Raw genomic sequence first — 15402 nt, forward strand, 5'->3', positions numbered from 1 at the left:
ATAAGTCAATATAAGATAAACAAAACAAAAAAAWTAGAAAATTTATATTTTTAACAATATTTTAATTTTTTTTTAAATAAATATTTTTATTTTGGGTAATCTATTCTAGATTTTATAAAAATTTAAAACTAGCAAACAGTTTCATAAATATATTTTTTTGCTATATTTTTATTAATTTTTTATTACATAATTTTTTTAAAAATTATTTTCTAGCATGCTAAAAATTATTATAATTTATTTATTAAATATTCTATCCCCTCCCCTCCCCCCAATCAAAAATAAATTATCTAACGTTATATATACAATGTAATAAATTTTATAAATAAAATTTTATTTACATTATAATAATAATACAATATAACATAGTTATAATGAACTTTTTTTTTAAAAAAAAATATTGCTATAATTAAAAAATAACACTATTTAAATGATAAAAACAAAATTAATTATTTGAATTAAAATAAAATTAATTATAGCAACAAAAATAATAATAATCATTKATTTGATATAAAATATGATTTATATTGTTTTATATACAWTATAATACACTGATTGTATTGAAAATGATATTTTTAAAGTTTAAATAAACAATCAATTATTTTTTGTAATTAGCGTAACGTTGTCTATGAACGTAGCGTTAGTGTTGTGTGTATGTGAAGCACATGTTGTGATCATTGAATGGTTTTTTTGTTTACCGACGGCATTGCGGTAATTGTGTCCAAATAATAATAATAATAATAATAATAATAACAATAACAATGATCATGCTATCAATGACCACATCGGGGCGTACGATCACTGCCCGAGTGATTGCCCATTGTTTCCGATCAGCGCTTCAAACGACACCCATTGGCCGGAACTCATCGTCGGCGGCGGCGATCATCAATGGCCTCAACGACAGTGAGTCGGCGTCTTTGCTGTCGTCAAATACGGCCAGAGTTCAAGTGTCCGACGGCTTAGACAAGAAACTAAGCCAATTGGAACAAAGTCTTCGMCGGGCTCTGCGGGCCATCAGTTTAGTCCGTACCGATACGGCCGCTGTCGCCGAAAACGACACGATTACTAAACTTTTGCTAACAAAAGACAGAAGCAAAGACAAGTCTGTCTACCAGTTGTTGAATAGTCTACTGGAGGCCAATGTAGACATCAGACACGTACGAGAAGTGTTTGAACTATACGTAAATAATTTAGCGGTAAAACCGACGGCCGTAATGGCCGGACCTCTTGTCAAACACTATATACTTAAAGACAACTATTCCGAGGCATTGAACGAATTCTTACGTTTGGCCGATGAGTATCGGATCACTCCGTGGAAGAGTCAACTGATTATGCATTTTCTTGAAAACGGCGACCAATCAAACCTACAGAAAGTGATCGATGTTTCCGATAAAATTCACGGAGAAATGAATACAATATCCGATTTGGCCGTAATATGTGTCGAATTGGGAAAATCTAAACAAGCGAAACGTTTGTTGGACACACCGGGACTTAGCATCAAAATTGCCAAAATCGACACTATTTGCGAGCGTTTAGTTCGCGAAGAAAAACTTGCGATTCTTGAAGAAACCATTCGGTGTTTTCGTAATGTTTTCGACGCCAATCGCGACCGAATGGTCTATCATCTTATCAACGGTTATATCAATCAACAAAAACCGGACAAAGCTCTCGACTGTTGGACACTGATTCAGGAAGAGGCGATCAGGCCGTCGGATAAAACACTGCTAGTGTTGGGTAACTATTTGAAGGACAGCGGCCTAACTGTTCCGTTTGAAATACCGGCCAAAATCCAGTTGACCGACGATCCTATTAGATCTCGTTTCGATTACGGCAAACAACAACAACAACAAACAGAAGTATTGAACAATTCGCAGAAAAAGTTTAATATAGCTCTTCAAGAGGGAGACATTGACACGGCTTTGACCATCAAAAGCGAATTGGAAGCCGAAGGCAAGTCGCTATTGATGTCACAAAATTGTTCGCTAATCGAGTCGTTTCTGAACGCCGACCGACTGGACGAAGCATTCAGTCTATCGGAATCGCTATTATCATCGAAACTGTTTCCAATGCCACGAATCATACGATTTTTGTTTTCAAAATTGTCGTCAGCCGGCGATTATCAGAAACTGGAACAATTGGAACCGATTTTACCCGAATTTATTTTGCAACACAACTCGTTTACCAATTCAGTGGCCATTGCCTACATAAATAGCGGTAAAATTGACGAATTGATTAACGGAAAGTTTCTCCAATTGAAACCGTTTCCGTTGGGAGGATATCTACGGGCACTGGAAGTGCGACCCGATGTCGAAGAAAAGCTCATAACCATAGCTAATGCATTGATACGTGAGATGGACTATCATTTGCCAATGAATATGGTTTGGATTAATTGTATGAAAAGTGGTCGCTATGATGACGCCAAACGTATATACGATTCGTGTCCTAAATTCAAAGATTTTCTACTATTTTCATCACTGTTGGACACTATTCGCGAAAACAATAATACCGAATTGGCCAAACAGCTAATCGAAATGGTGTCGACATCGAATCTGACACAGAAAACTATTGGCGTTGTCTATTCGGCACTAATCGATGCCTATATCGGTACCGATCAGATTACCGAAGCCGAAGACGTTGTATTCAATCAGGTTATCAACAATAATACCACCAGAATTGATCCGAAATCGAAACAACCGGAACAGTTAGTAACTCTCCAACACTTGAATCGGTCAACACTTAACCGACTGGTCAAAGCTATTCACGTTAAGGAAAATCGCGAACCAAAGTTCCCGTCGCCGGCCGGCAGACCACTGGCCACCAGTTCGTACAGCACGACGACTAGAAATAATACTGAACGCCGTGTCGATGAAGACGATAGCGCCAGTAGTAGTGATGAGGAAGTGTTGGACGCAAAGAGCAAATAATAAATAATTTTTTGCCTACAATACAGTAAAATCTAGTTATTAAATAAATTCGATATTTAATCAATGATTTAATGTTTTTTTTGTGGTTAATATTATATTCATTTGTAATGCATTTTTTAATTATTGTAATCATAGTTCGTATAATTAATATTATTATTAAATATATAAATTGTTTATTTATTAAAAAATTTATTTGATTTATATCAACTAAAAAAAACTTTTGTTATAAAATTACCGGTAAAGCTTTTTTTATAATAATAAAAAAAATAATAATTAAATAATTAAGTTAACTATAATTAATTTGTTTTTAATTGTCACTAATGTTTTTTTTTTTGGTTATTTTTGTTAAATTGTCTAATTGTTATTATTTGTATCCAATTGTTGTCTAATGAGATTCCAATATAAACCTCTTTTATTGCTCAGTTGTGTATGACTTCCCATTTCGACTACCTTTCCCTGTGATAGTACAGCAATGGTATCGGCATTTTGTATTGTACTTAACCGGTGGGCGATCACAAGCACTGGTATTTTAATGAGAGAAAAAAGTTTAGTTAGATTTAAAATTAAATAATTAATCAATCGATCAATAATACCGGTCCTGTTTTGCATGACTTTTTCAAGAGCCTCCTGAACCAGGGCTTCGGATTCGGCATCCAAAGCACTGGTAGCCTCGTCTAAGACCAGTATTTTCGGATTTTTGACCAGTGCTCTGGCGATGGCTATCCTCTGTTTCTGACCGCCCGATACGGTTGCTCCCCGTTCGCCAACAAGCGTTTGATAGCCGTCGGGAAACTGTTCAATAAATGTGTGTGCATTTGCCAATTTGGCCGCAACCAGCACCTCCTCATCGGTGGCGTCCGGTTTGCCGAATCGGATGTTCTCCATGATAGTCGTGCCGAACAGTATCGGCTCCTGATTGATAAAACCGATTACCGTTTGCCGCAGCCATAGCGGATCCAGTGATTTGATATCAACGCCATCGATAGTGATAAGACCGGATTCGATGTCATAAAATCTTTCCATAAGTGATGCTACCGTTGACTTTCCCTCACCCGACAGTCCGCATATGGCGGTAACCGTCGACGGAGTTAATTTCAAATTAAAACCATTGAGCACTTGTTGTTCACCGCGAGTCGGATAACTAAATGAGATATTATTGAAGTGGACGTCACCGACAACATTCTGAAGTGTGATTCCCTGATTTAAGACAACCGTCGGTCTAATGTCAATAAACTCAAATACTCGAGTGGCTGCCGAAACACCGCGAATATAGTGACCAAACATTAGCGACAGCTGTGACAGCGATCGCTGAATGGTTTGAGTGGCCACTAAAAATGACATTAAATTCCCTGCTGTTATCTCATCGCTGGACAACAGTTTTCCGCCATAGAGAAGTGTGGCCAACACTATTGAGTTCAGAGCCAAATTGGTGCCCGACTGGAGAACGCCGATCCCTAAGCCGAGTCTAATATTCATTTCCTCGGCTTTGGCCAACTCTTTGTCGTATACACTGAAGGAATTGGTAAATAGTTATTCATTTCTGATATTATAAAACCTTAAAAGTGATTATCAACTAACTAACTAACCGGCACTGACTGTCCTCCATAGCCAAAGCTTTGACTGTACGAACATTACTGATGGCTTCGCCGGCAATTCCCGCAGCTTTGGCCGTCTATAATGGGGTGTCAAGTAAGTCATGTCATCAAATGAAACTAAAATGATATCTACAGTACAATATACCTGTGCCTGAGCTTCTCTAGATATCTGTCTGAGTAATGAACCCAATAATGCACCGAATAATACCATTGATGGCACTATTGTGGCCATCCAGAGTGTCATTTTTGGTGATATCACAAACAAAGATATTGAACAACCAATTATCTGAAACCAATAACAACAACAAAAATAATCACTTTTATAGCCCAACTCAATAGATCCGGTCAAAGATATTATTAGCTAAAAAACCTGAGTAAAACTTCTTAAACCCTGAGAAATGCAGAGTTTGAACGAACTTTTGAATTCTTGGACATCACTTGTCAGACGACTGATAATTTCGGCCGATTTTCGTCTGTCAAAGAAATCAGTGTCGAGACGGATGATAGAGGAAAACAGATCACTTCTTATACGCGATGAAGTCTTTTCGCCGACAATTGCCAGCGAATAAATGTAGGCAAAGGTGAACACACTCTGTGTCAGCCATAGAAATGGATTAGAAACAGACAGTTAATCACAGAAATTGGTTCATATTATAATCATAAATATATATATTCTTCGACATCAATTTACTTGTAGTATATAGAGTTCAAACACTTTAAATGCCGGACCACTGATTTCAGTGAAGAACCGATTCGACCAGAATTTTGAATTCTCTTCGGTAGCAAATCTTGACAATACATTCATTACGGATCCGATGGACAGCGGAATCTCAATGTTCAGAAAGGCTACAATTAGGGCACTCTATAGGATATATATAAGAGGGAAAAAATTTGTGTCAAACAAGTGGTAATATTAGACAACAACAACAAAATGGTAAGCAATGCCATCCTCACAGCTATGGCCACCATTAGGTACAATGATTCCGGTCTTAAGTAATGCCAAATGCGTTTGAAATCAAAACTTTGGGTTTCATTGCATTTCAACGCTATTTGCAACTCTTGTTTTACTTGATTTAAACTATCATCGATTTGGTCATCACTACTACTGAGATCACATTTGACACGTGTCTTGTGATAAACAAAATACGATACATTGACAATAGCACCGCCGATGACCACTAGCGACCACTTTTTGGCTGCGGTCAATGAAATTTGTTTGGCTAATAATCGGCTGCTAAAGTAAGTATTATGTTGGATGTGTTGTCTGAGTCCAGTGATTGGCCATTGATTGCCGGATCTATTGGCGGCCAATCGCCACAAACTGTTAAAACCATAAGAATATCGGATAATTAATGGGATTTTTTTGAGGAAAAATATTTTTGTTATATTTTTTAAAAAAAAATTTTACCCGATTTTGTCATTTTTAAAACATCTGACAGTTTTAAGACAACAAAACATTTAACTTTTTTTTTTGTTTTGTTTTATTTAGTTTAACTAATTTTCAATTAAATTACTAATACTTTTGTATTTAAAAAAAATAAAATAAYAAAACAATAGTTCAATAAATAAAAACTAAATCAAAATTAAATAAACAATTTTTTATMAACAAATATATTGAATAAAATGTGATTACAAGTTATGCAATGTTTTCAATAATATGTATTCATAAACAGTACGTTATGTATGTATTTATTTGCAAACATAACAAACTGACAATCAATACAATACACACACAAACAAAGTCAGTGAACGACGACTAACTGTATTTGTGACCAACGATGGCGACCACCGAAGCCATTGTCAACCAATGTCTGGATCTGATAATTGTAAGTCTTGTGTTTGACTATATTTCTATATCRACAGTGATGTCTTGAATGTCTTTTTTTTTTTGTTTTTAAWYAAACAGCAAAGCGAAACTCTGGAGGAATCGTTTGCCGGTTTTGTCTTACAATGGGATGAATCCGAAGTACACACGATAAAGACATACGAAGAATCGATGCGATCGCTCGTCCAACAGCTGACCGCAACCGACAAGTTGGAGGTCGGTCTCAGGCAATACATCGACATTTGCGGCAATATTGTGTCCCACAAACAAAACGAAACATTGCTTCAGATGCTCGAGTTTGCCGTCACCAACAATCTGATCCCAGCCAAGTAAATGTCAACCACACCACTGGCACTAACCCTATTGATTGCTAATATACTGTATATATATATATGATATATAAATCAATTTACAGATTGGTTTGCGAGACGATATTGTCGTCGGAAAAGTTTCACTACAAAAACGAAGTCTTCTGGTGTAACTCGTTGTCGTTGATCCGCAAAGTTATCGGTAGTGTCGACTACAAAGGCGTTCGCGATCTACTGAAGATCCTATTCGACAGAGTCAACCAAATACCGGCCAAAACTAATGTATCGGTTCTCAAACAACTCATATCGTTATACAGCGTTAGTGATCCCAAACCACTATTTGATCAGTTGTTTAGATAATTAAWTTTTTATTATTATTATTCAACAACACATCCAATAGGTCTTTGACTACATATTCAATAGGAATCACTGTCTGCTTCCAGCGTATCTGATCTTAGAYGAGATCCAGAAGAAAGGCAAATGTACTCATTGGGTATGTCTTTAGATAATCTTATTTATTAAATAAAAAACAAATAATTTTTTTTTAAGAAATTTGCGAAACTTATCACATCTTTTATCGACAGTTTCCGACCGACGGGTAAATACCAAAAAAATATAACAAAAAACTGTAATTTAATTGTATTTTTAAWWWAAATTTTAGCCCAAATGGTCTCAACCGCCGGTCGCTCGAAACTGTTGCCAATTGTTGGACATTCATCATCGTTGAACAACATCTGGAAACTGGATCCAGTGACTGCTAAGTTTCAAATGCGCGGACTGTTGCCCTACAACAAGGATCTACTGGAACCGCAAATCGGACTCTTGCGCTACGTCTTGGAACAGCCGTCTTCGCGCGATATGATAACATCGATGTTGGCGTTGAATTCGAAACAAAAACAACGAAACATTCTACTCGAAGAACAATTAGTCGAATTGATTATCATAGCAATGGAACGATCGGAAAGTTGCGGCACCGGCGGCGTCGGCGGTGCTGCCGATCTCGAGGTTACCGATGAGAATGGCGAACAAGGATGCAATCCATTGTTCTTTTTATGGCAACATTTGTCCAGTCATCTCATCTATTTTGTATTATTYCAATTCGCTTCCTTCCCGCACATTGTCCTCAGACTTCACGACAAACTAAGCGCCAAAAATCCACAAAATTTTCCGCGAAAAAGTCGCGAACATCTGATGTGGATTTTACTTCAGTTCATATCGGGTTCAATCAAGAAGAACCCATTGCAAGATTTTCTGCCAATTATGAAACTCTATGATCTTCTATATCACGAACGGGAAGCTCTACCCGTACCCGATGTGTCCAAATCGAGTGCCACACACTCGATGTCTGCCTCATCTATTTGGATACATCTGATGAAGAAAGCCGAGACCGATGCTGTTAGTCTTCAGCGACCGATACCGTTGGCACTTAAAGCACACATCGACTTCTTACAGGAAAACCTGATGAATAACAGCAATCTATTGATTAGTGGATCAGATTATCGGGTGGCTCTTCTGTGCAATGCTTGTATGATTTTTTTTGTTACCGTAATTTTTTGCGGTGTATTAATGGATAAACTATTTTATTTATTTTTTCTTCAATTCAAACAGACAGTACAAATCAGGAACTGTTTGCTCGACCACTATCTGTCTTAGTCGATGGCGTTCAGGGCGGTAGTAACCGATCCATGGCTCCCGGTTCCAGTCCTATGGTATCATCACTGCCTACAACTCCGCTATCGATATCTATATTAGATTCGCTGACATTGCATACAAAAATGAGGTAAACAATTAAATTTTGTTTTACCGTAAATTCAATAAAATTATTTTTATGATTTTAATTTTTAAATTATTTTTTTTTAGTTTAATACATAGTATTGCCAATCAAATCATGAAATTGGCTCAGGTATGTACTAGATAATATATTTTTTATATCGTAAATTAATATATTTTTTATAATATTTAAGACAAAATCAAGCATTAGTTTGGCACCCGCTTTGGTCGAGACCTATAGTCGTCTATTAATTTATACGGAAATTGAATCTCTTGGTATCAAAGGATTTATGAGTAATTAAATTAAATTATTATTATTTTGATTTATTGATTATATTTTTTTTGTTTAAAAAAAACTATAATTTTTGTCATCATTTATTTTTTATCAAAAAATAAATAGCAGATCTATTGAACACTGTTTGGCGCAGTCAGGCGTGGGGTATATTTCATACACTGCTCGAAATGTATATCTATCGGTTGCATCACATCAATGCACACTATCGGATCCAATTGTTAGGGAATTTGCACAGTCTATCTAACGTTCCCCAAACCAACCATGTCCAGCTGCATCTGTGTATGGAAAATACGGCACTGAAACTGATCCAAGGGTTGAGCAGTACTGAAGTTCTATCCATACCCCAGTACTCGCGCTTCCAGAACGAACCGAAGTCACTGTTATCCACCGAATCGGAAGAGCTGAACAAAGTTCTTGTACTGACACTGGCCCGAGCTATTCACGTAACCGGTTCCGAAACACTGGCCGCCCAATGGCTCAAAGAGATCTTGACAAACATCAATCAGAGCACATCCATCAATTGGTCATCGTTTACGYTGTTATGCTTTCCCAATGCCATCAGCGAATTTTACCAACAGGTTCCCGTCCAAAAGGAAAACAAAGCTCAACTACGGATATCAGTTGAGGAAGAGTATCGTAAATGGAAATCCATGAGCAACGAAAACGACGGTTCCGCTCAACTCAAACACTTTTCATTGCCGGGAACTCCTCCACTGTTTCTCTGTTTGTTGTGGAAGATGTTATTGGAAAGCGATCGAATCAATCCGATTGTCTATAAAATCTTGGACCGTATCGGTGCCCGAGCACTCTCAACACATATGCGTACATTTGCCGATTTTCTTGTCTACGAATTTGCTAATCTTGTTGGTGGACAACATGTCAACAAATTTATTGATGCACTCAATGATCTTATCTGGAAATACTATGTTATTACCATTGATCGGCTGATCCTATGTCTGGCACTGAGAAGTTTTGAGGGCAACGAAGCACAGGTTTGCTTCTTCATCATACATATGCTTCTGTTGAGACCACAAGAGTTCAAGAATAGGGTCTATGAGTTTGTCAAAGAAAACAGTCCCGAGCACTGGAAACAATCCAATTGGCACGAGAAGCACATGGCGTTCAATAGGGTATTCATTGATTTGATTTTATATGTCATTTAATCTAATATTTAATTATAATATTTGTTTCAGAAATATCCCGAAAAGTTTTACTTTGAATGTCTTCAAGAGGTTAACTCACAGAACAGTCAACACCAATATTTGCCGTTTTATTTCAGTAACGTTTGTCTTAGATTTTTACCAGTTTTCGGTAAATATTAATAATTTTTAAAATAATTTATAGCATTTTTTTAAGTATTAAAAACTGTTTTATTTTCCAATTAAGACATTGTTATCCACCGATTTCTGGAGTTACCGTCGGGTTCAATGTCCAACATTGTCGACCAATTGTTGGATCAATTGGGCTGTCTATACAAGTTTCACGATAAACCTATTACTTATCTCTATAATACACTTCACTATTATGAGACCAAACTTAAAGACAAACCGCTATTTAAGCGTAAATTAGTTTCGGCTGTTATTACATCATTCAAAGATATTAGGCCTAAAAATTGGGCGCTAAGTGAGGCGTATCTGAATTACATGCAAAGAGATGATGTCGACTGGAATCCAGGTGTTTAGTCAACAAACAGTTTTTTTTATATTACCGGTAAATTATTTATAATACTAATTWTATTATAATGAAAATTATTTAGGTCTCGATTACTACATTCAACTAATCGGACGAGTAGTGGAGACAATATCGGGCCAGAAAAATTCATTCCCGCACACCGACTATCGGTTCAATGAGTTTCCCAATGCATCGGCCCATGCATTGCACGTTACATGTGTTGAACTGATGGCACTGCCAGTGAGTCCGGCAGTAGTGGCCAACTCGTTGCTCGATGTTGTACTCATTGGCCACAAAATACTTACTCGAAATAACATCGAAATGTGGATGAATGCTATTGGAGTCATATTGACGGCACTGTCCGAGTCCTATCTATCGGTACTCAACGATCGTATACTCGAAATGATGGAAAGTCCGCTATTGATGGAAGCAAACGATTCACCATTTGATTTGATGGACTTCCAGAACAGTCATCAGGAGATGAACGAAATGCAATGCAGTTATCTGATAGCACTGACACACGCCGTCTGGCATAACGCCAATGTCGGCCAGATTTCACTAATGCCACAGTTTCTCAAAGATAGAGTCAAACCAGTTATCAAAACTGAAGAACAATTTATATTTATCTGTCATATTGTCGGACCATTTCTTCAGCGTTTCTTTGCTGAACGAACCCGTTGTGTAATGGATGTGACCATCGAATTGTACGATATGTTGGAAATTATTGACAAAAATTGCGATAAATTACGATTTATTGATCCAATTTGTGATCTACTTTATCACATCAAATGTATTGAACAATCTATTGAAATATATTAGTGTTAAACTATTAAAACTTATAATCAATTTTTTATTATTAAAGATATGTTTACCGGCGATACCGTCAAGAATGAAGTGGAGGCCACTATCAGAAAGTTAAGACCAAACTTACAAATGAGACTCAGATTCATAACACATATAAATCTGGACGAAGTCTCGGTTCCGTCATAACAACAATGGTTTCATCAGTTTATTTTTTGGTGTTCATTGTAAAAGCCTATGATATCATTAAAATTTTGTAAATTAATAATTTAAAAAAATGTATTTCATATTAAATTATATAATAATTATGAATAAATGATTTGATAATAATATTGAGGGTTTATTAATAAATAAATTAAAATTAATAAATTAAAATAGTTTTCAATTAATTTATAAAATGATAGACAAAAAACGGTTTAGTTTTTTTATAACTACCGTTAMAAAATAATTAAACCGGARCCAATAATCATTGATTAATTATATTSAMCCAATATAAATTTACAAGTTTATACTGTATTAGAAATGTTTTAAATATATTTTTTTTATTTATTTAGTCAAATGTATGTATGTATTGAACAGGTAGTACTGTATTTTTTTAGTGCATTTTTTCTAATACATGTCATAGTATTTTTTTTAAATACCAATTATTTAATATAATAATTTTGATGCCAATAATAATTGTGTGATTTTTTGAATATTTAATTTGATATTATTTCTGATTTATTAACAAAAAAAACAATTGAAAATATAATATCAATAATCGGTTAACAAATTAAAAACTTTAAATTACTCTTTAATATTATAATAAAAATTTTAATTGTTTTTGAAGTTATACTTTAACACGTTTGACACCGCGATATCACTGGTCAGGTCATGTCAACCACCGATTGTCACCGATATTTGTCTCGTTTTGTCGGTATCAGTGCCGACACACTTGATATTCTCGTTCAAAATGGTGTCGATTCGTTGAACACATTGCGACTCATCGATATGGACATAGACTGGAATCACTTACCGCCGCAGATATCATTTGGTCAGAAGTTACTGTTGAGGAAGGCTTTGGCTAAACTCGTCGATGTCACCGATGATGATGACTATAACGATGACAGACAAGTGATGGCTATCAGTAGTTCAATAGAACCTGACAGCAGTGGTAAGTAGTTTTTATCACATCTATTATAATCTCATAGATTGTTATTTTTTTGTTTAAAAAACTAATAAATTTTTTTAATTTAAAAAACTAATAATTCACCAGAAGTGACATCAAGTGATAGTCAGCCAGAGTTGAAGACACAAGTCGTTGTTGAGATAAGTCCGCAAAGAATACAAATTAACGATTTAAACACAAACAGTGTCGACAATTGTGTGGACACGACTAAGGGATCACTTGTCTGTTCTTACTTTGGCTGCAATAAGTCGTTTAAAAAGCGAAACAGTTTTATTCGACACCAGACTTGTTATCATTCAACTGATCGGCAATTTGTCTGCAATTACAATGACTGCAACAAATCATTCAAATGGCCTCAAACTCTGTGTAGACATCAGAAAAATATTCACGGAAAATAATGGCACAAACATCTCATTGATTGTTATATTTATTTTTATAATTTTATTATTAATTTTTTTTATTAAATATTATTATTRAATATTATTTTTTTTAATTAAATATTATTATTAAATATTATTATTAAATATTATTATTAAATATTATTATTRAATTTTTTTATTATTATTAAATATTATTATTTAATTTTATTATAATTATTGTAACTAATCTATAAATTTTATAATACAATCCAAGTAATGTCAACCAACCAATTGATTGCTAATATACTGTAATATAATAAATAAATCAATTTACAGATTGATCTTCTGGTGTAACTTCGTTGTCGTTGATCCGCAAAAGTTATCGGACAAATCGGATAACGCATTATTTTCCCGTCTCGTCTATTAGTATTTATCCAAAATTTTTATGGTATATATATAACAATTTTTTAAAAATATATATAATTAAAATTATGACAAATTAATGCAACATTTTTTCAAAAAATAATATAATCAAAAAAAAATTTGCAAGTATTACGTGTTATATATAGTTTACTGAATCCCATTAAAATAAAAATTTATTTTATTTAATAACTATAAAAAAGTAAACTAAAATTTAATATATATATATATATATATATTTAAAATTTATATAAGTTTTCAAAAAATTATTATTTATTATCGGGTGATGAAAAAAGTTATGGGTTTTTTTTGACAATTAATTTGACAACAATGACTATTGACAATAAGAATATATTCTTGTTTTTGTTTGTTTTTTTTTTGTTGTTGAAAATCTACTAAAAGTTTTAAGATATATACATTTTAATGAATAAGCGCATTGAATGAATGAAAAATGTAYMCTTATGAGTTACAAGATGTTTGTCYATAAAAATTATATRTAAATTTAAATTTACTTCAATTTAKTTATTGATATATTTACAAAAAACTTATAAACACCACTTGCATGACAACAATTTTACACATATATTAATATATATATAAATTTAATCTTTTATATCAATAATGATTCAAATTTTAAATAATTAATTTCAAGTAACGCTATGTATTGAAAGGACTGTATTTTTTGTATTTTTGTATTTATTTTTTTTTAARTAAGTTTTTTAAGCATAAWTTTTTTTTAGTACAACTGACCCAACTATATATCACTGGTCAGGTCATGTCAACTACCGATTGTCACCGATATTTGTCTGSATTTGCGGGTCTAACTGCCGACACAATTGATCTGCTCGTCCGAAATGGTATCGATTCGTTGAACACATTACGCGGCATCGATATGGACAAAGACTGGCATCAGTTACCGCCGCAGATATCCATTGGCCAGAAAGTACTGTTGCGACAGGCGTTGACCAAACTCGCCGATAACACCGATGGTGGMGACAATGGCGGTGACAAAACAAAGACGACTTCCAGGCAAAACSTAACTGATATAAGAGTTGTTATCAATTTTAACGGACAAATCGATGACAGAGTCTTCGACAATGTTTCCGATAACAACGGGAAAGAGCCGTTAGATAACGATATTGATTTGGAGGACAGCAGTGGTAATCAATTTTATCAAATAACAGATGATAATGATCTAACTGTGTCCTCATATGATAATGATTTTGATTTGAAAAAACTTTTATCTCAAACACAACCCTTAATAATGTTAAGTCCATTAAAAATRYCGAAAAAAATCAATGAATCAAATACTCGACGCAATAGTCGTCTAAAATTGATTGAAACCCAAACCGATTGCATCAAATGTGGTCATCAGTGCGACCACTATTTATCGCCGACTAAGACACTTGATATACACGTAAATGACCCGAAAAATTGCCAGTCATTTAAGTTTAACGAATTAGAGCTGAAAAGACTTGCATTGCAAACACAACCCGTTGTAGTCGTAAGTCCGCTAAAAATGCCGACCAATAGATCAAAGACTGTCGACAGTAGTAATAGTCGTCTAAATTTGTCTAAAGTTAAAACTAATGGCAAAAATCGTCTAAAATGTGGTCAATGCGACCACTTTTTCCGATCGGAGTTACGGCTCGRGACACACATAAACAGATATCACAASAACTGTAAGAAGCCATTCAAGTGTGACAAATGTGATAAAGAGTTTGTCGCCAATGAGTCTCTACTCAATCATTTGGGACTAAATCATGGCATCCGATCGTTTCCGTGCGACAAATGCCAGTACAATGGATGGACTAAATGGCATCTAATTCGCCACAAAAACACAAAACACTCCAACTATCGGCCATTTGTCTGCAAATATAACAACTGCGACAAATCGTTCAAACAGATAGAGGTTTTGGACGCACACCAGAAATTGGTTCACTCGTCTGATCGGCCATTTGTTTGCAATTACAATGATTGCAGCAAATCATTTAAACTGAAAAAAAATTTGGTCCAACACAACAAATTGGTTCACTTGTCTAAGGGGTTATTTGTTTGCAATTACGATGACTGCAACAAATTGTATACAAGCAAACATAATATGCTTTTGCAYCACAAACGGATCCACGAGAAACCAAAGCTCCGAAAGTTCAAGTCTTCATCCAAAAAATGTTTGTCAACACAACTCACCATTGATTATACTATTGATATAATTATTATTTTTTTCTTAATTAATTTGTTGTTTTTTCTGTTGTCATCCGATTCAACA

The 15402-nt window shown here is 34.6% G+C and overlaps 5 protein-coding genes across 5 annotated transcripts in view; 4 read left to right on the forward strand and 1 right to left on the reverse strand.

Moving 5' to 3' along the window:
- Positions 1 to 610: 610 nt before the first annotated feature.
- LOC128951815 (leucine-rich PPR motif-containing protein, mitochondrial-like) lies at positions 611 to 3052 on the forward strand. Its single transcript, XM_054297093.1, has one exon. The coding sequence runs from the start codon at positions 759 to 761 to the stop codon at positions 2919 to 2921; it is 2163 nt and encodes a 720-aa protein (XP_054153068.1). The 5' UTR covers positions 611 to 758; the 3' UTR covers positions 2922 to 3052.
- A 187-nt stretch (positions 3053 to 3239) lies between these two features.
- LOC128951817 (mitochondrial potassium channel ATP-binding subunit-like) lies at positions 3240 to 5996 on the reverse strand. The gene is made up of 8 exons (XM_054297094.1): positions 5925 to 5996; positions 5471 to 5837; positions 5208 to 5378; positions 4887 to 5108; positions 4662 to 4802; positions 4508 to 4593; positions 3515 to 4431; positions 3240 to 3442 (listed from the first exon to the last, which is right to left on the reverse strand). Exons 1-8 carry the CDS (start codon positions 5972 to 5974, stop codon positions 3276 to 3278), a joined length of 2121 nt encoding a protein of 706 aa, XP_054153069.1. The 5' UTR covers positions 5975 to 5996; the 3' UTR covers positions 3240 to 3275.
- A 227-nt stretch (positions 5997 to 6223) lies between these two features.
- Positions 6224 to 11554, forward strand: LOC128952637 (mediator of RNA polymerase II transcription subunit 23-like). Its single transcript, XM_054298059.1, has 14 exons — positions 6224 to 6342; positions 6423 to 6670; positions 6757 to 6967; positions 7050 to 7142; positions 7199 to 7247; positions 7311 to 8174; positions 8258 to 8429; positions 8510 to 8552; positions 8614 to 8713; positions 8820 to 9844; positions 9908 to 10025; positions 10101 to 10388; positions 10471 to 11175; positions 11248 to 11554. The coding sequence occupies exons 1-14, from the start codon at positions 6295 to 6297 to the stop codon at positions 11373 to 11375; spliced, it is 4092 nt and encodes a 1363-aa protein (XP_054154034.1). The 5' UTR covers positions 6224 to 6294; the 3' UTR covers positions 11376 to 11554.
- A 446-nt stretch (positions 11555 to 12000) lies between these two features.
- Positions 12001 to 12752, forward strand: LOC128952439 (uncharacterized). Its single transcript, XM_054297839.1, has 2 exons — positions 12001 to 12339; positions 12442 to 12752. The coding sequence occupies exons 1-2, from the start codon at positions 12060 to 12062 to the stop codon at positions 12750 to 12752; spliced, it is 591 nt and encodes a 196-aa protein (XP_054153814.1). The 5' UTR covers positions 12001 to 12059.
- A 1132-nt stretch (positions 12753 to 13884) lies between these two features.
- Positions 13885 to 15402, forward strand: part of LOC128952714 (zinc finger imprinted 3-like) — a 1967-nt gene continuing 449 nt past the window's right edge. Inside the window, exon 1 of the mRNA XM_054298150.1 lies at positions 13885 to 15304. Within this exon, the coding sequence (XP_054154125.1) occupies positions 13909 to 15304 (1396 nt within the window). The 5' untranslated portion in view covers positions 13885 to 13908. The remainder of the gene's footprint in view (positions 15305 to 15402) is intronic.

The sequence above is a fragment of the Oppia nitens genome, unplaced genomic scaffold, assembly GCF_028296485.1.
Source record: "Oppia nitens isolate AA-2021 unplaced genomic scaffold, nextdenovo-longstitch-racon4-pilon3 scaffold1_pilon_pilon_pilon, whole genome shotgun sequence".
In the NCBI taxonomy this organism is placed as follows: domain Eukaryota; kingdom Metazoa; phylum Arthropoda; class Arachnida; order Sarcoptiformes; family Oppiidae; genus Oppia; species Oppia nitens.

Bases quoted from the DNA above. Each gene is read 5' to 3' on its own strand.
- LOC128951817 (XM_054297094.1), bottom strand. From the start codon at position 5,974: ATGTTTTGTTGTCTTAAAACTGTCAGATGTTTTAAAAATGACAAAATC. The intron at 4,594-4,661 runs GTATATTGTACT...ACCCCATTATAG, and splicing joins CTAGAGAAGCTCAGGCACAG to ACGGCCAAAGCTGCGGGAAT. The intron at 3,443-3,514 runs GTATTATTGATC...TTAAAATACCAG, and splicing joins AGTCATGCAAAACAGGACCG to TGCTTGTGATCGCCCACCGG.
- LOC128952439 (XM_054297839.1), top strand. From the start codon at position 12,060: ATGTCAACCACCGATTGTCACCGATATTTGTCTCGTTTTGTCGGTATC. The intron at 12,340-12,441 runs GTAAGTAGTTTT...ATAATTCACCAG, and splicing joins AATAGAACCTGACAGCAGTG to AAGTGACATCAAGTGATAGT.